This window comes from Sus scrofa, chromosome 16 (genome assembly GCF_054392235.1).
Source record: "Sus scrofa isolate SSC_HxYL_T2T_F1_AM1 chromosome 16, Sscrofa_HxYL_maternal_Yorkshire_Landrace_v2.0, whole genome shotgun sequence".
NCBI lineage: Eukaryota > Metazoa > Chordata > Mammalia > Artiodactyla > Suidae > Sus > Sus scrofa.
This window is the reverse complement of record NC_139398.1, coordinates 37,742,587-37,767,162: the sequence shown is the minus strand read 5'-3', so window position 1 is coordinate 37,767,162 and position 24,576 is coordinate 37,742,587. Positions and strand designations below refer to the sequence as shown.

The window sequence follows — 24,576 nt, the reverse complement described above, 5'->3', positions numbered from 1 at the left end:
GGCATAGGCTGGCAGCTGCAGCTCCAATTCAACCCCTAGCCTGGGAACTTCCACATGCAGTCCTAAAAAGACCAAAAAAAAAAAAAAAAAAAAAAAGTTAACATGCATAGTATATAGGTATGTATATGTAGATATATGTTACATTTAATTTGGGGGGGGGGCCCAACCTGCAGCATATAAAAATTCCCAGACTAGGGGTTGAATGAGACTGCAGCTGCCAGGGTACGCCACAGCCACAGCAACACAGAATCCGAGCCACATCTGTGACCTACACCATAGCTCACGACAATACCGTATCCTTAACCCCAAGGCTGGGGATTGAACCCCCATTCTAATGGATACTAGTCAGGTTCGTTACCACAGAGCCACAACAGGAACTCCCTAAGGGGAAATTTTAAGTCCCCAAACATACAGAGTATGATACCCTTTTTAAAAAGTTCAAAATATTGTAAATATAGATACATGCACATTTTAAGAATATATATGGAGTCAATATAATTATATAAAAATGAAAGGGCCCGAGCATGAGCTCTTGTCTAACACTCAGACCCATTGACAAGGCAAAAGACTTTACTGGGAAGGGGCACCAGGGCAGACACCAGCAGGGTAAGGGAACCCAAGAAAACTGCTCTGCCACATGGCTCACAGTCTCAGGTTTTATGGTCATGGGGTTAGTTTCCTGGTTGTCGCTGGCCAATAGTTTTGCTTGGCCCACATCCGGCTCAGGGTCCTTCCTAGTGGTGCCCGCACCTCTCAGCCAAGAAGTATTCCAGCACCAAGGATTCTGGAAGGTTGGTTGCCTTCTCCCTCTTATGGGCCCCTCCCAAGTCCTCCCTGTTAGCCTTCAGGGCAGCACCATGTTCCTTATCAGGGCCTCCTGTTATGAGACAACTCATGCAAGCAACCAACCATTATCCAATCATTATTGTGCCTGGCTAAGGTGAGGAGTTTCAGTCAATGGTTCCCTTAAAGTGATTATCATAAGTAAAGGTAAATAGCTAAACATGTAAATGAAAGCACAACACGCATGGGCCAATGCTGAGCATTTATTAGGAACCAAGGATAATGATTCACTAAATTCTGGTATCCCTAAGGTTGAAAAATAATAAGAAAATCCTGGAGTTCCCATCATGGCTAAGCAGTAACAACCAAACCAGTATCCATGAGGACGCAGATTCAACCCCTGGCCTTGCTCAGTGGGTTAAGGATCCAGCATCGCCGTGAACTTCGGCATAGGTTTCAGACTCGGCTTGGATCTGGCATTGCTGTGGCTATGGTGTAGGCCGGCAGCTACAGCCCTGATTTGACCCATAGCCCTGGAAATTCCATATGCAGCAGGGGCAGCCCTAGAAAGAAAATAATAATAATAATAAAACACTCAACAAATGAAAGACATTAACTATTTGGTGAACTATTTTTCATTCCAGAAAGAAGGACTACCAGAACTAGTCCCAGGGCCACTAAACACCAGCTTTGAAGAATGAAAGCTTGCATCTACCCTGACCTTCATCTGTGGCCCTATTTTCCGCTCTAAAACTATAAAACTACCTCCTCTACATTTCCAAAGGACAGCACAGTCTTTAGGGCATTAGCCTGTTGTAGGTAGCCTCCTTTGCCTGGCAAAGCAACAGAGCTATTTTTCTCCTTTATCCAAAACTATCTCCATGTTTCTATTCTGCACTGGTGGACAGAGGCCAAGTTTTGGCAACACTCTTTTTTTTATTCAACTTCTTTGTTAAGGTATTCCAATAACCAGCTTCTCAAACCCCACCTCCTACCTACTGCGCCCTGTTAAATACCTTCTTTTACCACAACAACCCACTCCAGGAGATCTCAAAGCTGATGGGAAGAAAAGCATTGTTTTGTTTTGTTTGAAGTTGGATATTTTGCAGTAAAAATTAAACTTAGGAAAGGAAGTTTAAATGTAGTTCTTTGGTAACATGAAATCTGCATTGCACAGGCTTTGAATGAAACTGGAAGTGAGCTGGAGGAGGGGTGGCCAGGAGATGGCAATTTGAAAATACATCCCTCAAACCAAATCCAAAGAAACAGGAGAAAAAATTTTGTTCGCAGCTAGGAATTTAAGTTACATGTTTTTAAGAGAAGTCGGCAGTAATTTCACCTATTGTAGGGGAAAAAAAAAAGGACATCTACTGCAAGTTCTGTTCAGCAATACTTGAATTGTACTAGAACCATGGATGCAGGATTTATGAAGTCTCTATCACTCTGCCAAAAGGCAAAATGCCATGAGACGAATGTGTAGGTAACAGCAGAAATCATCTGTTTCAGAAGTCAATCTACTCCTGACCTAAACCTGGCATTTGGATAGAAACCTGGAGATTCTAAACTGGCTTCATCTCTGGAGACCCAAGGGCCCACCTAACCAGGACCAGAATGGTATAAGTTCAAGCACACCAAAAAAAGCAACGGGGGAAAAATATTTCACTCTGACGTTTACAATTTGGGAAATGTCTGAGGTAAAAGAGACTCTCATATACTGCCTATCAAACTATTTGACTTCTCAGTGGTTGTTACCTATCCTACCCTTTCTAAAACTGAGCAGGATCCTGTGGGGCCCTCCTGGGCACAAAAGCCTTTCCATGTTCCTTTCTTTCTTCAAAGGAAAAAAGCTTCAGCCTCCTGACCTCCCCTGAGTTCTAAACTGTAGAGTCAAACAGTTACTAATTAGGGAAGGGAGGGAATGCAGAAACAAAAGAAAGGCTGTGAAGAAAGAATAGTGCAGAGATAAAGCAGAGTCCTAGTTCCTTCCCAATGTATATACATAACCTGATGAAGGCCTGAGTTCTGCTATAGGAACAGAGGCCCCCACCAGGTGGAAGATGGCTGAGCAGAAGGCTCCTGGAATACCACCCTCTTCTCTCACCACCAACCAATGAGAAAATCACACACCCTGCAGCTCTCAACCTAGATTCTGCCTTTAAAAACTCTTACTCCAAAACCATTGAAGAGCTCAAGTCTTTTGAGCATTAGTCACTCCATCCTCCTTGGTTAGTCCTTGCAATTAACCTTCTTCTGCTCCAAACTCATGTTCCAGTTTGGCCTTATTTTGCCTCAAGCACTTGAACTTGGGCTCAACATGTCTACCCTGATCTCATGTATCATGACACCTATACTAGGCAGAATAGTAACTGTGCCCAAAGATGCTATGTCCTCATCTCCACAACCTGTGAATATGTTAGGTCGCAAGGCAAAGGACAATTAAGGGTGTCTCATCTCAACTGACCCTGAGAAGAGAAAATTGTCTGGGTGGGGTCAAAGTAGTCACCAGGGGCTATGAAATATAAGAACTGAGGCAGATTCAAAAATCAATCAAAGAAGGTCCCATAGTGGCTCAGCAGTAACAAACCCGACTAGGATCCATGAGGATGCGGGTTTGATCCCTGGCCTCACTCAGTGGGTTAAGGATCTGGCGCAGATAGGCTCAGATCATGTATTCCCATGGTTGTGGCGCAGGGCAGCAGCTATAGCTCCAATTTGACCACTAGCCTGGGAACTTCCATATGCCACACTGGTGGCCCTAAAAAAACAACAACAAAACAAACCAAAACAAAACAAAATCAATCCAAAATGGGCAGCAACCAAACTGGAAGTGGTTAGCAGCATTCCACCTCTATGACCCAGGGGAAAGACTGCAAAGTGTTGAAGCAAAGAAAGAAAATTACTTCATTGGCTACAGGTTAAAGACCAGCTGACTGTTGTCCATAAGCCCACACAGTATTGTTAACTACAGGCACAATATTGTAATGCAGCTCTCCAGAATGTATTCATGTTGTCTAACTTAAACTTTATACTAGTTGATTAAATTTATCTTATCAAGCCTTTGGATTTGTGCTAAAGTGTTAGAATGGCAATGGGGAGCGAACACAGCACCTGATCCAAAGTCTCCCCTGATTTGCAGTTTGGGCCAGGCACTAACACGGTGGCTGTCTCTCTTCTGGCTGCACTTCCCCTGAACCACCCACTCGCCATTTACCACTTCCTTGAGGATAGGGACCTTGTCCTGTTAATGTTTCTATTCCCGGTTTCTAGAAGAGCCTAGTATTTATTAGGCACTAATCAACTGTTAACCTGTCAAAATAAAACTTTAAATTCCTGCACTTCATCTTATTCTGTTAGCATGTAGTCAATTACTTATGCTAAGATTTCACAAGTGATAGGTCATGAGTTGTTTCCTTTAAAAAGCACTCACATTTAGGATCTTTTTTTTTCCTATTAACTTTTTTTTTTTTTTCTTTTTTCTCTTTTTGCCATTTCTTGAGCTGCTCCCGTGGCATATGGAGGTTCCCAGGCTAGGGGTCCAATCGGAGCTGTAGCCACCGGCCTAGGCCAGAGCCACAGCAACGCAGGATACGAGCTGTGTCTGCAGCATGCACCACAGCTTATGGCAACGCCGGATCCTTAACCCACTGAGTGAGGCCAGGGATCGAACCCGCAACCACATGGTTCCTAGTCGGATTCGTTAACCACTGCGCCACGACGGGAACTCCTATTAACTTTTTTTTTTTTTTTTTTTTTTTTTTTTTGTCTTTTTGCTATTTCTTTGGGCCGCTCCCGCGGCATATGGAGGTTCCCAGGCTAGGGGTCCAATCAGAGCTGTAGCCGCCGGCCTACACCAGAGCCACAGCAACGCGGGATCCGAGCCGCGTCTGCAACCTACACCACAGCTCACGGCAACGCCGGATCGTTAACCCACTGAGCAAGGGCAGGGACCGAACCCGCAACCTCATGGTTCCTAGTCGGATTCGTTAACCACTGCGCCACGACGGGAACTCCCCCAACTCCTATTAACTCTTAAATGTTTGGCTATTTTATTGTTTTGTGAGAGTGAGGGCTTTCCTAGACCAGAAGATTACAACTGGATTAGCGTTTATCAAAGAAGTCTGGGAACCACCAACATTAACACGATAAAGTGTTGGGGTTTTTTGCTTTTGGTTTTGTTTGGTTTTGTAGGTCCGCACCTGGGGCACATGGAAGTTCCCAGATTAGGGATCGAATGGGCACTATGACTGCAAGCTAGATCCCAGCTCCATCTGCGACCTACACCACAGGTCTCAGGAACGCTGGATCCTTAACCCACTTAGCAAGGCCAGGGATTTAACCCGTATCCTCACGGATACTAGTCAAGTCTTAATCCGCTGAGCCATAAGCACAGATGTCCAGGTCCTACCCAAAGCTGCTAAACCAGATTTCCTCACGTTAGCATTTAGGAAACTATATTCAACAAGTTTCACGTGTGATTTCCCTGGCATAACGAGATCTGCCACCAAACCATGCGCCTCTAAATTACAACTAGAAAAAAACATTTGCCTTTCTCTTTAGATTCTGAGCTCAGCTCCGTGCCCCTAGCGACTTCTCAGTAGGAATCAGCCAAAAGCTTCGGGTCGGAGTGACGAGCAACCCTAGAGAAGCTGGTTTCTCCCAGATCAGGTCCTCTGTCTCATCAGACGCCCACATAGGAGCCGGGAACACTCTGTCCGCGCGCGAACCGCGGGGCGGAGCAAGCTCCCTCCGCAGGTTCTCCATCCGCCCGGAGGCCGGAAAACGCGATGTAGCCACAGCTCTAAGAACACGCGAAGGCCGGAGGGAAACAACTGCAGGGGAGGAAGAGAAGTTCCAGCCTAACCACAGCTGAAGAACAAGACGGGTCCCACGAAGATGCGTGCCCCAGAGCCCCAAAAAGTTGAAAGCCCCGCCCCGCTTAGCTTTCTATTGGCCTTGCCTGGCTCCGGATCCTCCTCTCGACCCCACCCACACTGAGGCAACGGAAGCTTGAAAATGGTGCACCGCGTCCTTCCGGAAGTACTCTCCTGGGCGGAAGCTTCTGAGAGAAATATAGCGGAAGTGCTTTCTCTTCCGGCCTCTTTGGTCACGGTGGCGGAGGCGAGATGGTGAGTTGTATGTAAGGGCTCTCGGAATCGGCTTCCATCCTGCCCGTCTAACTCCGTTGCCTGCTATCCGTGGAGGGGCAGGCAAGGTTTCCCAAAACCGGGACCAGTGGACCGGAAAGGGGCATGCGGGGGCTCTCGAGTGTCAGAAGAATGGCTCCGAAGTCAGGGGGTGCCGAGTCTGCAGCCGTGGAGTTGGAGCTTCTCTAAGGCCTCTTGTCTCACCTTTGGGGAGCCCGCACAGTTCAGCGATTCGAGTGTGACCTGAGGGAAGAGGCATAGTTTTAGAGTGTTTAGCTGTTAGCAAAAGAATCTTTGGCGGTGGTCCCAGGCGGGAGCTCTTAGATTCTAGAGTAGGGGTGGGTAGGAAAACCGCATTTAGTCTTTCGCTTTATTCCTCCCCCGTTTTAATGTAACAGATTTCAAAACAGCAAATTACGGCAGGGTGATTTTAGGTGATGTGGAACTCAGGTAATGACCTCTGATAATACCATTTAAGAAAATTGAAGCTCCCTCCGTTTCAGCCGTTGTGATAGTCTTATCACAACTACTAAGATAGATAATCTTAGTAGTTTTTTTACTTGAAAACATGAGACCGTGTATAGAAATTACTAGATTTCAGAATCGTTTATTCCCTTGATTTGCAGACGAAGGGAACGTCATCGTTTGGAAAGCGTCGGAATAAGACGCACACGTTGTGCCGCCGCTGTGGCTCTAAGGCCTACCATCTCCAGAAGTCGACCTGTGGCAAGTGTGGCTACCCTGCCAAGCGAAAGAGGAAGTGTAAGTTAATGCTTTAGTTTAGTAGACTTAAAATGTATTTTGAGGTTGAGGATAGTCTCTTGCTTGTTCTGTACCTAAACGGGGCATAACTTGGAACATTATTTGGTAGCTGGGGAAACTGCATTTGTATACAGATGGGTTTAAAACTCAAGGTAGGCATTCTTAAGTATATTGACTGCTTACAAGATGGTGAGAAAACCCATTTAGAACTTTAACATGAGTTTTTGTTTTAGATAACTGGAGTGCGAAAGCTAAAAGACGAAACACCACCGGGACTGGTCGAATGAGGCACCTAAAAATTGTATATCGCAGATTCAGGTACAGTTTCCATGTTTTATCATTAGTTCCGTGTGATTGAATAACAACCCTCAACTACCCTGGTCAATAGGGATGAGGTGTTGCAAGGTGCTTTTTCTTCTGCCACCATAACTTTTAATCAGTTGTCTAGATTCTGTTTATTAATCTTTCAGTAAATGTATGAGCTGCAAATGTCTAGAGCATAGTTGGAGCTAGGTTCCTGAAAGTGTGATGATGTTAGTTTGCTTACATAGCGACATACATACCTTACCAAAACTTGTCAAGAAAATAGTGTATAAATGAGAACTTTCGTTTTACTGCTTTAGGCAAGTCTGCTGCAGAAAAGTGTCATAGTTGCTGTTGGATGTGTATAGAAAGAAATTTTACAGTCTTAATTTAAGACAAGCCTTAGTGTTTTAATTTCAGTTCCAACCTAACCCTTATAGAGAAGTTGCATTTTAGTGGTAGTTTTTGAGGGGTTAATCTGTATAAGGTCTCAATTGAGGTGCTTTCTTTGTTGGGAAGGGGGGCATCCTCTACACTATAGGATATTTAGCAAAGTATCTGACCTCCCATTTAATTTCAGATTTTCAAATTTTAAAAGATCACAAGATAGTTGGGGGCTTTGTAAACACAACACCCTTATATGTGTTTGTGCCAAGGTGACCTTTGTTTCTTCTTAAGACGATTATACAGCATTATTGGTTAAGAATTCAGTGGTTTGCTGGTTTAGCGTAAGAGTTAGGAGGGAGTTCCTGTTATGGCCCAACAGGTTAAGGACCCACTGTTGTCTGAGGGTGCAGGTTTGATCCTGACCTAGTTCAGTAGGTCCTGTGTGGCTGTGACCTACGCCGCCAGCTGCAGCTCCCATTCCCCTAACCCAGGGGTGCAGCTGTTAATAAAAAGTTAAGAGCTTGAATTGAAGCCAACTTTAACCTGTTACTCCAAAGGGGAGTAACAGTATTTTTACTCCATTAAGTGTTAATATTAAACGAGTTAAGATGTAAAGCACAGTTAAGTAGTTAAGAAAATGACTACCAGTAAACATGCTTTTCCTTGGCTAAAGCAGAGTAGGCTCTGATTCATAGCTTAAGAACCGTTTTTCACCGTTTTTGAGGAATCTTAAGCAGTGGGGAAATACTGGTCCCAGTGATCAATAGAACCAAATATGTTGCTCTTTTTTTCAATTGCAGTTGATTCATTCCCTGAAATGAATATTTTGAAGCAGAAGGAAATAAATATTGCAGCTTATCAGTGATGTTGTAAAAATAAATGTCTGAACATATGAATTTAATATTGATTTCAACATTTAACTGAGATAAGCTCAAAGGTGTTTTTAAATACAAATTAAGATGTATGTGCTGACATTGCTGAAGTAATGGTTTTTGTTTCTAACACAATGCAGGCATGGATTCCGTGAAGGAACAACACCTAAACCCAAGAGGGCAGCTGTTGCGGCATCCAGTTCATCTTAAGGATTTCAGCAAAGTCACGCAATAAATGTTCTGGTTTTAAAAAATTATCTGGTGTGCCAAGGTATTTTTAATAGGCTTTTGGTATTTATGATTTACTATATACTATTGGTTTATGAATGTACAACTTCAAATCAGAATTACTTGTCAAATGGCTGTTTTGAAACACTAACAAGGTAACTTGAGCAAGCGACACTGGCAGGTGATGTGAAAAATATAGGGAATGAACAAAGCACCACTCACGTTACAAGTATGAATGTTTAAAATGTTGGGAGTAAGTGGATGCATAATTCATTTTAGTGACATTCATCTTAGTCTTTGGGGAGTGGTTATCAATCATGTGTGATATGGTTTGGAGTACCAGTGAAAACATGAAGGGTTGTTTGAGTTGTTTTGGAAAGGTGATCTTAACTCATCCTAGTATCAAAAGTGCTTGCTTGGCACCTAGCTTGTATACTGTGCGTACAGTTTAAGGTGGTCAGCTAAGTGCAAAATAAAGCAACCTGCTAGGTATGAGTCAACAACAAAAGTTTATAGGGCCATGTGCAAATGTAGTGTGTTGAGTAGAATGTGAAGAAAGACTAGGTATAAACTCAATTGTAGATTAAAAGATAATAATCTCTAGTAGAATTGTATTAAATGGAGTACAAGTAGCATAAAATAGCAATGTGGCCAAGCTTACATTGATGATAAATAACCTTTTTTTTTTTTTAAAGGGCCGCACCCCTGGCGTAAGGAAGTTTCCAGGCTATGGGACAAATTGGAGATGAAGCCACCGGCCTATACCACAGATCCTTAACCCACTGATCGAGGCCAGGGATGGAACCTGAGTCCTCATGGATACTAGTCAGATTTGTTTCCACTGGAGCCACAACAGGAACTCCAATAAATAGCATCCTTAATCTGGCCTTGAAGGAGATTTTGTGATCTGTGCTGCCTCACTAACCTTAATTCTATTGCACCCTGGAATGCATTCCCAAAATTCTAATTCCTTTCTGCTTTTTCTTTAACTCCTAATTTGTCATTCAGGCTTCAGCTTGCATTTACTTGTACTGAAGCCCCTGTTGGTCTAAATCTGCATTGGGCTTTCTCCCAACGTATGAGACTCAATATAATGACTTGGTTCTTTGAATGTCAGGGATGCATAGTTGATGTTTGTTGGTCTGATTTTACTGCCATGCATGTGCCCAGTTGTAAACTGGAAAGCTAGCGATAACTGGGCTTGTGAGCATAGTCAGTAGTCAAGTAAATGAAGGTTTTATAGTGACCACTGCTGTAAATTCAAGTTTGTGAAATTGCCCTTGACTTAAAAAAATAGTGGTTTTGATTTTGTTATGAGAGTACCGAAATAAAACTTGGGCTTAAGATCTTTGTGAGATATTCAAGTGTTCTAATGGGTGATTCCTGAGTGATGGAGAGGCCCATTAAGATAGGTAATGGCCAGGATGGAGTAAATGTTAAGCTTCAAGGCAAATGAGCACTGACTGACCTGAAGACCTGTGGGATTTCTAAATCCTGAGTCAGAAAACATTTGGTACAGGGAGATGAGAGGTGGGTAGTGGTGCATTAAAGAAGGCCTGAGTATAAGGTGAGCTTATCTCTTGTTTTGTCAGTGCCTGTGGCCTTTGAAAAACTGATTAAGTTTCAATGGGAAGTTCTCTAGTGCAACAGTAATTGCACCCATAGATCGTAAAGTCATACAAATTGAAGCTGCTCCAATCACAGTTAAAATTCATTTTAAGACCCAGGGAGAAGCAATAGGAAGGAGATGGAGGTGAATTAATATTTTCAGTATAGAATGCACACAGGTAGATTCAGTTGTTCATATTTGCAGAAAGTTCATATCTGATACCTCTCATGATGGATTTCTTGAGGATCAAAACTGGTTTGGTCAGTGGATGTCAGTCTGACAAAAGATGACGGGGGCCAGTGCCACAACTAACAGATTTGTTTCTTGGGCAGAGGGTACTGAGGACCAGGTGGGTATTGCCAGCGCGTATCTGAGGTGAGACCCAACATGTCTTCGTGTTTCATGTATTTACAGGCAGAGGTGATGTGGTTTGTCAGATCATAAAAGGTCTTGTACGTACAAGAGAGTTTGGCCTTTAACCTGAAGCAATGACACATCATTAGGTTTTAAGCACACAAAGTGGCGTTAGATTAGGTTAACATGGAAGGTGATGGTGTGGATGTGATGAATCTTAAAGCTAGAAAATCAGGTAACAGGTTCTTTTTTCTTGGTTGTGCCCTAGTCACGTGGAAGTTCCCAGGCCAAGGATTAAAACCCCACAGCAGTTTAAGCCTGCATCACAGCTGTGGTAATTACCATATCCTTAATCCACTGTGCTATAAGGGAACCTTTGAAGGTCCTTAAATAGTCTAAAAATCATGAGGTTATGGACTAAGGTAGCAGTGGGGCAGGCTGTAGGGAGAGGTCTCTACTGAGACCATGGAAACCTTGAATCAAAGGGAGTAGAGTAGTTTCCAGGCCCCCCTTTCCTTTTGTATCATAGACTATGTCAGGCTTCCCTGAGGTCACAAAAATATAGCATTGTGTCCAGCGCAGTAGGCCTCAGAAATGTCAGGCATCTTTGATGTTTCTGACCAGGGCCCCAAGGAGGTGGTGCATTTGCTGAGTGGAAATATAGAAAGGAGGTGGTGAGGGGGAAATACTGGAGTTAGGGGGTTTTTTGAGATGCCTGTGGGACACCAGGAGGAAGTATCTTGGAAGAATTGAGTAAACCTGGTGGCAGTTGCAGTGGAAAGCTGCTGGAGCACCGCATTTGAAAGTGATGAATGTGGAGTTGAAAGGGGAATTGATTTTAGGGGTTAAAGATTTGAGGAGGTGATGGTGGTGAGACATGCGGGGTGACATACAATAGGCATTTAGAAATGATGAGAGAAGAATTCGGTTTTTTTAAGACTTCACTTTCTTGGTTGAACTTCAGCGGAACCATCCTTGACTCAGTGATGGTTGAAACTATTTGAAAATACACAAACTATAGAAAGAAGACAGATGGGAGAGGCTCAAAGATTTGGGGAGATGACCATAGGAGACCAGAGGAAAGTGGTTCATTAGTTTGTTCAACATAATAACCTGTCATGATGCTGCTCTGCTAGCTAACATTAAAAATGCAGAGGAAGCAAAAATAGGTGGTTGAAGTTGACTCCAGTGGATGCAGAGTTACCCACAGAATCTAGGATAGGGCTGAGTGGCAAAAACCAAGAAAGAATATTTGAGGGACTGTTCAGCACTGTCATGTGGCTGAGGCCAAGGAGAAAGATTTTAAATTTAAGAATTGAGAGTTCCCTGGTGGCTTAGCAGTTAAGGCACTGGCATTGTCACTGCTGTGGCACAGTTTCGAACCCTGGCCTGGGGATTTATGCATGCCAGAGGCATGGCCAAAATAAGTGCATTAAATTAAAAGACACTTGTATGATTCTGGATTTGGCATGATTTAGTGTTTACTTTCCATAAGCCTTGTTTTCAGTAGAGCAAGACTAATGCTAACTTGCTAGAGTTTCAGGGGCAATCAGGCAGAGAGGAACTGCATTTAGTTTAAAAAACAAAGACAGGAGTTCCCGTTGTGGCGCAGTGGTTAACGAATCCAACTAGGAAACATGAGGTTGCGGGTTCGGTCCCTGCCCTTGCTCAGTGGGTTAACAATCCGGTGTTGCCATGAGCTGTGGTGTAGGTTGCAGACACGGCTCAGATCCCGCTTTGCTGTGGCTCTGGCCTAGGCCGGTGGCTATAGCTCCGATTGGACCCCTAGTCTGGGAATCTCCATATGCCGCAGGAGCAGCACAAGAAATAGCAAAGACAAAAAAAAAAAAAAACACAAGAAAAAATAAACGAAGACAATGGAGTTCCTGCTGTGGCACAGTGGGTTAAGAGCCCAGCTGGAGCAGCTTAGGTTCAATCCCTGGCATAGTACAGTGGGTTAAGGATCTGGTACTGCTGGAATTCTCATTGTAGTTCAGCAGATTAAGAACCCAGCCAGTATCCATGAGGATGCAGGTTAGGCCCCTGGCCTCGATCAGTGGATTAAGGATCCAGTGTTGTTGCAGGCTACAGCATAGGTTGCAGATGCAGCTTGGATCTGGCATTGCTGTGGCTGTGGTGTAGGCCACCAGCTGCAGCTCCAATTTGACCCCTAGCCTGGGAACTTCATATGCAGCAGGTGCAGCCCTTAAAAAAGAAGGAAACTATTTTATGCAGTGGTAAAATGCCCTGGTGCCCCAGGATGAAGAGTTGATCTGACCCTTGTGTTTTTAGGTCACTCAGACAATAAAAAATAATCCTCCAGTTATGATTAGTTGTAAAAACAGTTTTATTTCAATAGGTAAAATGTGTGGTCCTATGTAATAGTCAAAATTCAAAGTTGATGTAACCCTAACTCTTCCAGTTTGGGCCTCAATTGAGTTGGAGCCAGCAATGGAGAACAGAGGGCACGATCCCTCTGATCTCAGCCTTCTTCCTATACACATACTCTGGGGCTTGTGAGCTGCAGATTCACTCTTCAGTGGAGTTAAAGAGTAGATATGAGGAGGGGGAGAGGTGAGGGATGGGATGAGATGGTTCTTCCTTGGCTGGGTGGGTGAACAATATGGACCCACAGATACTTCTCTGTTGGGTATTTGTATGACCTCTCCTATAGTTCCCATCCTAATTCAGAATTGTCTTTTGTAATTCCTTCCTAGCCCCTAAGATCCAGCCTCTTCCTCCTGAGCTTTTCTCTGAGGGCCCTGTAGAGTGGATCCAAAATGATCCCATGCTATCCCTCCTGCATGGCCCAAGTCTGGTCCACAGAAAATAGTCCCACATCCCTGGCCTGATCTCATAGTAGCAGCCCTCTCCTGGCTCCCCACCAAAAAGCAGTTGTAGGAAGCATATTTCAAAGTTCTTAGAGTGGTTCCTTTGACGTTTGCCTTACTAGGCTTAGAGCTAGAAGACTGTTGGGTTGAATACTTAAAACTTTATTGAAAGAAATGTCTTTATCAGTCTCTCCCTTGGGCCCCTCTATAACCTTGATCTGACTAAGGATTCTGAAAGTTAGGACCAGGTTCTTGGATGCATTTCTGTTGTGCGTGGCCGCATCTCTTAGTTTGGTAGTTTTCTGCAGCAAGAAGAGCCCTAATCTGATTGTGTTGCGTTGTTTAGATCTGTAAATAAACATCTAGCACATACACAAAGATTTTGATTTGCCCTCAGATGTTTAAAATGATTTGAACTCTAGAGTTACTATGTAGAAAAAAGTACTTCCTTTAGGGGAATTTTCTGGTTTTAAAAAGACTACTGATAAAGTGGTAATGGAGAAAAGAAAGGTCTATATTCCTTAAGTTAGGGCAGGTGGTAGAGGTGGTGGAGGAGGAAGCAAATGGATTAATACCAGGTGGCAAATAAATTGTTTCAGAAACAAGACCATTTGGGGCAAATGGGAGGAAGGAAGGCATGGCAGTAAACGGTTCAACCACCTCAGTGGAGAATGCACAGTCTGAGCAGAAACTGCTTATGGTCCCTGTGTTGCAAAGGAACATACCTCAGAGGAGAAGCCACTCCCCTAGAGGGGAGAGATATAGGAAACAGGAAGCCTCAGAGAGTACTGTCCAATTAGGGATGGCTCTGGGGAGGAAATCCTCTGGGAACATATGCCTATGAGTTAGCATGGTGCCATGCTTTGAGAGTTGCAAGAATGTACATTGTATTGTACAATGTAAGATTACTTTTGTAGCAAATTTGTCTTCATAAAATAGAATCCTTGTCTATGAGATGTGGAACCACAGTGGTAATCATATACATACTACAGAGACCTAAGATATCATTCACATATATAATTTTGGTATTGGACTAAACTCCCCCCTACCCCAAGAAAGTCCTGTGAGAATATAATATAGAGGAAAATCCTCAATAGTTTTAAGTTTTTGAACATCTTTAAATTTTGAATAAATTTCATTTTCATCAGAGACAACCCTTCAAATCTGAGTAGATGAACTATAGGCAGATTTAAAGACAGTATCATCATACCTTATGGTATTTTTCAATTACTTGAATTAAGACCAATGCTAAAATTTGTAGATGTGAGTATAGGCAGGCATTTAGTATTTGCAAAATAACTATTCAGTTACTGGGTTAAAACATGGTAATTTTAAGTAAATAACCAGAAATAACATGTAGAGTACAAAAATGCAAACATTCAACAAAAATAGTACGTTAGTGAGTGTTCTACGGGAAGACAAGTCACATGGTAACTTGAACAGGAAAAGATTAAGAGGTTAGGGTAATAAGGGATTGGCTAGTAAAATCTCAAGTTAACTCTATAGGAAGATCAGAAATAAGCCACCGCCCCTAGAGCTGAGATAGCACACCCAAGGAAGAGGCCTATTCACCCCGAGAGTTGAAATCCAGATGTCTGAGAAGGCGGAGCATGGCTTACTGGATGTTGAAGTGTCTTGTTTCTGGGACTTGCTGGAAAGCCACCAGAGGGGTGATTGGGGAAGCCATTCATGGGGCGGTACCTTGCCCAACAGTTCTGTTCTGAAGCTGCCTGAGGGGGGTCCGGGGAAAGCTGGTCATTAGGGCTATCTGGCCAGTGCACTTGGCAGGAACTGGTACTTCTGGAGAAGCCATCAACACTAGGGGCCTGGCATTGGGAAAGCCCCCCATACTATTGGAACTTGCCTCAGGAGAAACCGTAGGCCTCTGAATCACCAAGGATCATTTTAATACAGCTTAGAGCTCTTGGTCAGATTCAGCCTAAATAAGATCTGCACAGAATTGGCCAATATAAATGTCTATAACATGTGATAGACAAGCATTGTCCTAGCAGAACCAGCATGAGCCACAAATGCAAACCACATATGTACTTTACAATTTTGTAGTAGCCATATTTTAAAATGTAGAAAAAGTGGGAGTTGCTGCTGTGGCATAGTTAATGATCTGACTTGTCTCTAAGTAAAGCTAATTTTAATAGTCTATTTAAACAGTTATATCCAACATAGTATCATCTATCTTGTAATCAGTATAAAAACATACTTTTTTCATACTAACTTCGAAATATATATAGTGTGTATTTTACACTTTCAGCACATCTCAATAAGGATTAGTTACATTTCAGATGTTCAGCAGCTTCATGTGGATGGTGGTTACCCTACAGGGTAGCACAGCCCTAGACAAGTTTAGTGTTTAGGTGTTGAGTCATCATTTGGCAAAGTTGTCTGCATCTGAAATAATGCTGCATTTGGAGTTCCCTTGGCTCAGTGGTTAACAAACCCAACTAGGATCCATGAGGAAGCAGGTTCAATCCCTGGCCTCGCTCAGTGGGTTAAGGATCTGGCATTGCTGTAAGCTGTGGTGTAGGTCACATACGAGGTTTGGATCCCATGTTGCTGTGGCTGTGGTGTAGGCCAGCAGCTGCAGCTCTGATTGCACCCCTAGCCTGGGAACCATATGCTGTGGGTATGGCCCTAAAAAGACAAAAAATAAATAGGTAAAATAGTGCTGCATTCATCATGTAAATAAATAGGTAATATCAAAGTTACTAACTTTTAGGTCAGATAATTTATTTAGGCTAAAATATTTACCACCTGTAAAGTGGTAGAAAAGTTGTACCTAACACCTAACATTGTTGTGAAGTATTGCTATGAGAACAAAATGAGATCGTGCATATAAAGTGTTCAGCACAGTCCCTGGCACAGGCATAAGAGTAATAAATGTCAAGGATCGTTTAGTATTATTACTATATAGCTGGTAATCCTAGAAAATGGGTATGACTGATAATAGCAGGAAGACAAAAACCCTGTAAGACAATCTATCTTGGTGACTTCATGGTCAGTAGACTGCTGTATGCTATAAACTCAAGCATTGTAGGCTCAGAAATTTGATTTGATGAGAGCAATGAGAGTGGATCTTCTCTTAGGGGAAACTCATGTTAACCAAGTCATCAAGATGAATATATATTCATTAAACTTATTTATTTGTGTGTCTTTTTAGGGCCGCACCCGCGACATATGGAAGTTCCCGGGCTAGGGGTCCAATTGGAGCGATAGCTACTGGCCTACACCACAGCCATAGCAATACCAGATCCAAGCCTCGTGTGTGACCTACACCACAGCTCACAGCAATGCCGGATCCTTAACCCACTAAGTGAGGCCAGGGATAGAACTTGCATCCTCATGGATCCTAGTCAGATTTGTTTCTGTTGAGCCACATCAGGAACTCCCATTAAACTTATTTTTAACAGTCTGTCTATAATTGTAAATTGTACACTGTCTTATGTGCCATTCACTTATCTACGTATTGAGAAAATATCAGCGAACTAAGAAGGCTAGGAAGAGAGAAAAGTGATCAGCCCAAGTCATGTCTAAAACAGAATTATAGTCAACTCTGCATGGGGTGGGTTATCCAACGATTGGGGTATATTATCTCTGATTGAGGCTCAGGAGCTACTTGATGGGGATGGGGCTCAGGCAGAGTGAGCAGATAAGGCATGGTCCTGAGATGTCTACCACTTAGCTCAGCTTCAATCTCAAGGTCTTACTTTCTCCATCTACTTAACTTGCCCACCACACCGTGCACTTCACCTGCCTTTGTGTTAGCAAGAACTGTTTGAAAACAGGCTTAATCAAAGCTTGTTGTTTTACAACTGTCAAACAGGCAGAATACAATTCATAGTCTGACAAACAGCACTCTTACTTTTGTGTTCTTTTTTTTTTTTCCTCTTTAGGGCTGAACCTGAGGCATATGGAAGTTCCCAGGCTAGGGGTTGAATAAAAGCTGCAGCTGCCAGCCTACACCACAGCTACTGTAACACCAGATCCAAGCCACATCTGTGACCTACACCACAGATCATGGCAACACCAGATACTTAACCCCTGAGCAAGGTCAGGGATCATACTCACATCCTCATGAATACTAGTTGGTTTTGTTACCACTGAGCCATGATGGGAACTCCCACTTTTGTGTTCTTGAGTGAACTGGCCAAAGAGGATATTAGGAGATCTTTGGATATTAGGAAATCTTTTCTGTAACACATAGGCCACATGGCATTGTTTAAGATCAGTCACAGTGTGGGGTTCCCATTGTGGTGCAGTGGAAATGAATCTGACTAGTATCCATGAGGATGTGGGTTCAATCCCTGGCCTTGCTCAGTGGGTTAGGGATCCAGTGTGAGCTGTGGTGTAGGTCGTAGACACAGCTAGGATCATGAGTTGCTGTGCCTACAGTGTAAGGCAGCAGCGCAGCTGATTTGACCCCTACCCTGAGAAATTAAATGTGTCGCAGGTGTGGCCCTAAAAAGTAAAAAAAAAAAAAAAAAATTTGGACACAGTGCCTTAGAACGCATCTGGGCATAGCCTAGTTACTTACACTATGATTACCCAAATGGGTCTAGACCTGAAACTAGACCCAATTACTAGAGGGAAATGAGAAACATTGATCAGCATTCCCACTTCTAAACATGTACCCTACACAAGCACTATCACAAAGGTGCAAAATTATATACCCATGGGCATTTGCCACATTATTTGTATAATAAAACATTATTTATATAAAAAAACAACTAAAACTCCTAAGTAGAGGATGAGTTAAATTATAGTACGTGCTTACAATGGAATAACTATAACTGCTTAAAAACAAAAAGGCCTTATAAAGCTACAGTAATCAAGATAGTGTAGTATTTGTATGAGTAGATATAAATCAGTGGTACATAACAGAGTTCAGAAATAGGGCTACAGATATATACTAAATTGATTTTTAACAAAAAAATGTCAAGGTAATTCAATGGAGAAATATCTCTTTTTTTTTTTTTTTTCCTTTTTTTTTTTTCTGTCTTTGCTAGGGCTGTACCCAAGGCATGTGGAGGTTCCCAGGCTAGGGCTCGAATTGGAGCTATAGCTGCCGGCCTACACCAGAGCCACAGCAACTTGGGATCCAAGCCGAATCTGCAACCTATGCCACAGCTTATGGCAACGCCAGAGCCTTAACCCACTGAGCAAAGCCAGGGATCAAAGCCTCAATCTCATGGTTCCTAATCGGATTCGTTAACCACTAAGCCATGATGGGAACTCCAGAGAAAGGATATCTTTTTCACAAATAGTCCTAGAACAATTGGACATGCATATACAAAAAAAAATTTAAATGTAAAGAATCTCAAACCTTGACTTGTACTATGAAATCAAGATGGGTCAATGGCCAAAATGTGAAACCCAAAACTATAAAAATCTATTAGAAAAACAAATCTTTGTGCCACTAGTTGAGGCAAAGTTATCTTAGACATGGCATAAAAAGCACAATCTATAAAAGAAGAAATTTGGTAAGTTGAACTTCACCAAAATTAAATATATCTGTTCTTCAACATAATAAAAACATAAGACAAAGGCTTGGAGAGACTATATGCAAATATGTATGATACATGACTTGTATTCAAAAGAACTTACTTAGAAAATAAATTGCCCAGTTTTTAAAATGTGCAAAAGAATTGAATAATTCACCAAAGAACAAAGATGCATGGCAAATAAACACATGAAAAGGTGCTCAAAATCAGTATCAGGAAAATACAAATTAAATCCACAATGACATAGCACTACACAACTACTGGAATGGCAAAAACAAGTCAATAAGTACATAAAAATGACAATACCAAGTGCTAATGAGGAACACCTCAAATGCTCATTTGTTGCTGGGGGAAATGCATAATTGTATAGCCACTTTAGAAAACTATTTGGCAGTTCTTAAAAGTTTAACATATACATAGTATACAGCCTCAGCACTCCCACTCGAGTATTTATTCAAAAGAAATGAAAATGCAAAGACTTGAATGTGAATGTTTATAACAGGTTGTTCCTGCACCAAAATTAGAAACAACACAAACGTTACAGTTAGAGAATGGATAAATAACCCTTTGGTATATCCACACAATGGAAGAGAATGTTTAGTAATAAAAAGCAAGAAGCTACTGACACATGCAACAATGTGGGTGAGTCTCAAAGTGTTATGCTATATGAAAGAAGCTGGACATAAAAGGGTACATATTGCATCATTTTCTTTATATGACATTTTTAAAAATACGGAACATTTTATAAATTTGCATGTCATCATTGTGCAGGGGCCATGCTAATCTTTGTATCATTTCAATTTTTTGTATATGTGCTGCTGAAGCGAGCACTATACGACATACATTTTTTTTTTTTTTTTTTTTTTTTTGCTTTTTAGGGCCACACCCGAGGCATATGGAAGTTCCCAGGCTAGGGGTTGAAACAGAGCTGCAGCTGCCAGCCCACACCACAGCCACAGCAACGTCATATCCAAGCTGCGTCTTCGACATAAACCATGGCTCTGGGCAATGCCAGATCCTTAACCCACTGAGTGGGGCCAGGGATCGAACCCACATCCTCATGGATACTAGTTGGGTTCATTTCCACTGAGCCACAACGGAAACTCCTGAGGCTTTCTGATAGGACTACTTGTGGGATATGTTCCACCAAAACCAGGGAGAAAGAATGAAAAAAACAAAAAACAAAAACAGCATGGCATTAGGAAGAAATAAACCTAACATAGGAGAAAGGTAAAAGGACTCTCCAGGATGATAGTGTGAAGGAGATTATCAGATGAGAACTCTGAGATAGATATAGAAGGCAAGCAACTGAAGCAGGTAAGGAAGCTCTGGGAGAGAGGCTGATAATGCATATCACGTGTTTCAAAGACTACAGTATGGAAAAGAGGAAAACATTTCAAAAGAGAAACCTGACAAACATAACCTTAGCTAGGTAATCAAAAATTAACACTGATAAATCATGTGGATAGTATAAACTCTTGATGTGTTATGATTAAAATAGAGCAATCTGTATTCTTCCTCTCCAACACCTGTAACGCCAGTCTAGCCATGAGAAAAACAATTCCTATAGAAGGCTATCCCATAAAATATCTACCAATACACCTCAATACTGTCAAAGTCATAAAAAACAAACAGGAGTTCCTGCTGTGGCACAGCAGGTTAAAGATCCCACATTGTCACTGCTGTGGCGCAGGTTTGATCCCTGGCCCAAGAACTTCCACATGTGAGGGAAGTTCTTGGGCCTCTCTCCCCCGCCAAAAAAAAAGAAATAATTGTCATGAGGGGGTTACAAACATTTTAACCCAAAAATATTTCAAACTGGGACTCGGGAATCATCTACACTAGATAAATGAGGGACACATCCACAAACTAATTTTAATCACTAACTTCCTGGAGCCCGTTTAACATAAACTGATTTTTTTCACTCTTTCTTTCATAGTCTCATATTGCTTCCAGATCTCTAATTATCCAGTCTCTAAGTTAAGTATTCTGTCCTTGGGTCCCTTATCTGTACAACGTAGAGTCCTCACCTAGGCTTACTGCCTGACTCTGCCCTTTGGTGCGGGCACCCAATCTGTGTCTCTAGCCTGAACTTTCTTTGCGATAATAGACCTTTATTACCAGCAAATTCCTGGATATCTTTCCTGAATGTCTCTTAGATGCCTTACTGTTACAGACAGAATTCATTATTTCTCTTTATTATTCATTCATTTGCTTTTTTAGGGCCACACCTGCAGCATATGGAAGTTCCCAGGCTAGAAGTTGAATTGGAGCTGCAGCTGCTGGCCTACACCACGGCCACAGTAACTGCAATATCTAAGCCTCAGCTGTGACCTACCCCACAGCTCAGGGCAACACCAGATCCTTAACCCTCTGAGCGAGGCCAGGGATCCCACCTGCATCCTCATGGATACGGGTCAGGTTTGTTACCACTGAGCCACAACAGGAATTCCCAGAATTCATTATTTCTGCTGGACTTCCATTCCCCATTATCCAGAAACCTGGATGAGGTAATTAAGGTTCCTTCCTTTCCCATTCTGTCTACACCCACCTCTGTACCTATTCATATCTAAATAGGTCTTGAATTTTTCATTTCCATCTATGGTGCCTGCCTCATCATTTCTTCACTAGGCAATTGCAAGTCCTCTGTTTTACTTCACTTGGTCTTGCTCTTCTCCAATCTATCCTCCACACTGAAGTCAGAGTTTAAAAAATTTTTCTCTAACAGTTTTTTTTTCAATTCTGTAATATATGCATAAGGTTTAAAACTACAATATTAAAAAGAGTACACAGGGAAAGGTCTGCACTTTGCACCTGACTCTCAGTCACCCAATTTGCCTTCCCAAAGAAGCTATCAACTTTTTTTCTTTTTCTTTTTCTTTTTTTTTTTTTTTTTGTCTTTTAGGGCTGCGCTGGTGGCATATGGAGGTTCCCAGGCTAGGGGTTGAATCGGAGCTGTAGCCACCAGCCTACGCCACAGCCACAGCAACGCCAGATCTGAGCTGTGTCTGCAACCTACACCACAGCTCATGGCAATGCCAGATCCTTAACCCACTGAGCGAGGCCAGGGATCAAACCCTCATCCTCATGGATGTTAGTTGGGTTCATTAACCACTGAGCCATGTTGGGAAATCCTTTTTTTTTTTTTCCAACTTCTTTAGTAAAGAATCTGTTTCTAAATTGCATTTATTTTTCCACTCTTTGAGTACAAAATACCAACTCTTAATGCTCCCCTAAATATATTCTAGTTCAAAAGACTTTGTGGACCTCCACAGAAGTTATGCCTACTCTCATGAAGCCCTTTTAGGACTATATGTATACATATATTTATTATACATATATTATTTATTATTTATTTTAGCACCTATCACATTGCTTTGCCATGACAAGGTAGTACTGTGTTCTTTTGTTTTTTGAGTCAATACCTAGTTGTTGTTTAATAAATTGAATGTTACAATTTAACTACAACTAAGGAAATACTAGGCTGCATTAATAGCAGCATAGTGCTTAAGGTTTTTAGTTCTGACCACCACCTATACTAAATAGACATTGAGAAAGTATAGTATCTCCCTAACAGTGTAGGGTTTACTAACACTGTGATGGTCTTAAGAAGAAAAGACTAAGAGATTGCACAATTCTGTTAGAATCTCGGAAGGACTGAAAAAGGAAGCTGCTGACAACTAACTAGTGAGTTTTCCCATGAGATGGGAGGTTCTCCACCACGGCGTTAGGTCATCCCGATTTGTCTTTATCAGCGGTAAGCTGTATTGTAACTTATTTGTACTAATAAAAGTTGAAGTACTAAAGTTTGAAAACAATTTACTTTTCCTCCCTCTTAAACTAGAGCAGATCCAAGGTTACTTCTATAAAGTCACTCCTGCCCACTTATATTCCAATATAGTTTGTCAAGATAGGGGACCAGCTGATGGGTCCAGAAACTGGGGGTAAGTCACAGTTTACCTTCACTTCCACCGTGGAAGAATGTTCGGCGTGTGAATATTATCTATTGTGGGGTTGAGGGGAATACACAGAATTGCCCACCTAGACTATGAGCTTCTCCAGGACAGGGAACCATGACTTTTCACTTTGTATCTACCCACAGTCTCTGGGTGGAAGAAAATGTGACAAAAAACTTTTAAAAAGGACTGAAGGAAAGAGAAAAAGCAAAGGAATAAAGAAGGCTTATTATTTGCTTCCTTAGAATTCAGTTTTTAACACAACTTAGGAAAAAATCAATAAAAGCTGCTTAAACAGAGACCCTGAAGCCTAGATAAGATGACCTCTAAGTTCCTAATCAATTCTTTGACCTTTGATTATTGATTTTATTTACCTAGCAATACTTTCAGGTAAACAGTGGCATTTAATGAATATTTATTAAGTAGATTATAATATAAAATAACACCAAGGCAGAAACAAACTGATATTTCTGCTAAAAATGAATTGATAGTTTCATGAAGAGCTAGGTTTGCAAAATTTAGCTTCAGATTGCTCCCTTGTTGAATGCCATGTTGCTTAACTGGCATGGTACAGAGCTGAGGTACCTTGAAATCTTTTCCTTTTAGGGTAAAGGAAATAACAGAAACTTGCTGGGCAATGTTCTAGACATGATGCAAATTTAAAATGGTTTAAGACACCTTTTTTTTTTCTTTCCCACACCTGGCATGCAGCAGTTCCCAGGGCAGGGAATGAACCTGAGCCATAGTAGTGGCCTACGCCAGGGCTACCAGGGAGCTCCATGAGATGCTATTTTGGGGTGGGAGGATTAAAGGTTGTTTGTTTGTTTTTTTTTTCCTTTAGAGGATCCAGAGAACTATTTCTGCTTTGTAGATATCCAAAAGGCTGCAGAAACTCACAAAGCAAGCAGGTAAAGATGAGGAAACAAGAGAACAAAAATTACAACAATAGCCACTGCCTGTCCCCAAACATCTCATGATCAAAAATTTCCTGGTTGCAACTAGAGATTCTCATACTAAGTGAAGTAAGTCAGAAAGAGAAAGATGTATACCATATGATACCACTTATATGTAGGATCTAAAGCAAAGCACAAATGAAGTGCCTGTCAGGGCTCAGTGATTAACGAATCCAACTAGGAACCATGAGGTTGAGGGTTTGATCCCTGGCCTTGCTCAGTGGGTTAAGGACCCGGGGTTGCTGTGAGCTGTGGTATAGGCCACAGACGAGGCTCGGATCTGGAGTTGCTGTGGCTGTGGCTTAGGCCACCGGCTACAGCTCCGATTAGACCCCTAGCCTGGGAACCTCCAAGTGCCTCGGGTGCAGCCCCAGAAAAGACGAAAAGACAAAAAGACAAAAAAAAAAAAAAAAAAAAAAAAAAAAAAAGGCGCAAATGAACCTATCTACAAAACAGAAACAGACTCACAGACATAGTATAGAACAGACTTGTGGTTGCCAAGGTCTGGGGGTAGGGCGTGGGATGCAGTGGGAGTTTGGTGTTAGCAGATGCCAATTACTACATTTAGAATGGATAAACAATGCTGTATAGCACAGGGTCCTACTCCATATCCAGTTTCCTGGGATGAACCACGATGGGTAGTGGGATAAGGTAGTTATAAACACCAGCTCTGATCATGTGACCAGTTATAGAAACAAAGACTAATTTTCATGTATATTTTTTCCTTATTTTGTTATAAATATGTTTGTTTATGGGTGTGTAGCAAATATCTTAAAAAAAAAGCTTATGTTGGAATAACTAAAGTGTACAGGAAGATTGCAAAAAAGATTTCTTAACTTTTTGGCTCTTCAAAAATATACACAGTCTGTAATACAGTA

At 42.0% G+C, this 24,576-nt stretch overlaps 1 protein-coding gene and 2 non-coding genes across 3 annotated transcripts; 2 read left to right on the top strand and 1 right to left on the bottom strand.

Moving 5' to 3' along the window:
• Window positions 1-5,868: 5,868 nt before the first annotated feature.
• On the top strand, window positions 5,869-8,508 carry RPL37 (ribosomal protein L37). The gene is given in 4 exon segments (NM_001243603.1): window positions 5,869-5,909; window positions 6,554-6,689; window positions 6,923-7,007; window positions 8,392-8,508. Coding segments are annotated over 4 exon segments (294 nt in total). The 5' UTR covers window positions 5,869-5,906; the 3' UTR covers window positions 8,462-8,508.
• Window positions 8,232-8,311, top strand: LOC146395517 (small nucleolar RNA SNORD72). The gene has a single exon (XR_014831636.1). It is a non-coding gene; the product is annotated as a small nucleolar RNA SNORD72 (small nucleolar RNA).
• Window positions 8,509-19,515: 11,007 nt separating the features above from the next.
• On the bottom strand, window positions 19,516-19,620 carry LOC146395516 (U6 spliceosomal RNA). The gene has a single exon (XR_014831660.1). It is a non-coding gene; the product is annotated as a U6 spliceosomal RNA (small nuclear RNA).
• Window positions 19,621-24,576: the final 4,956 nt, after the last annotated feature.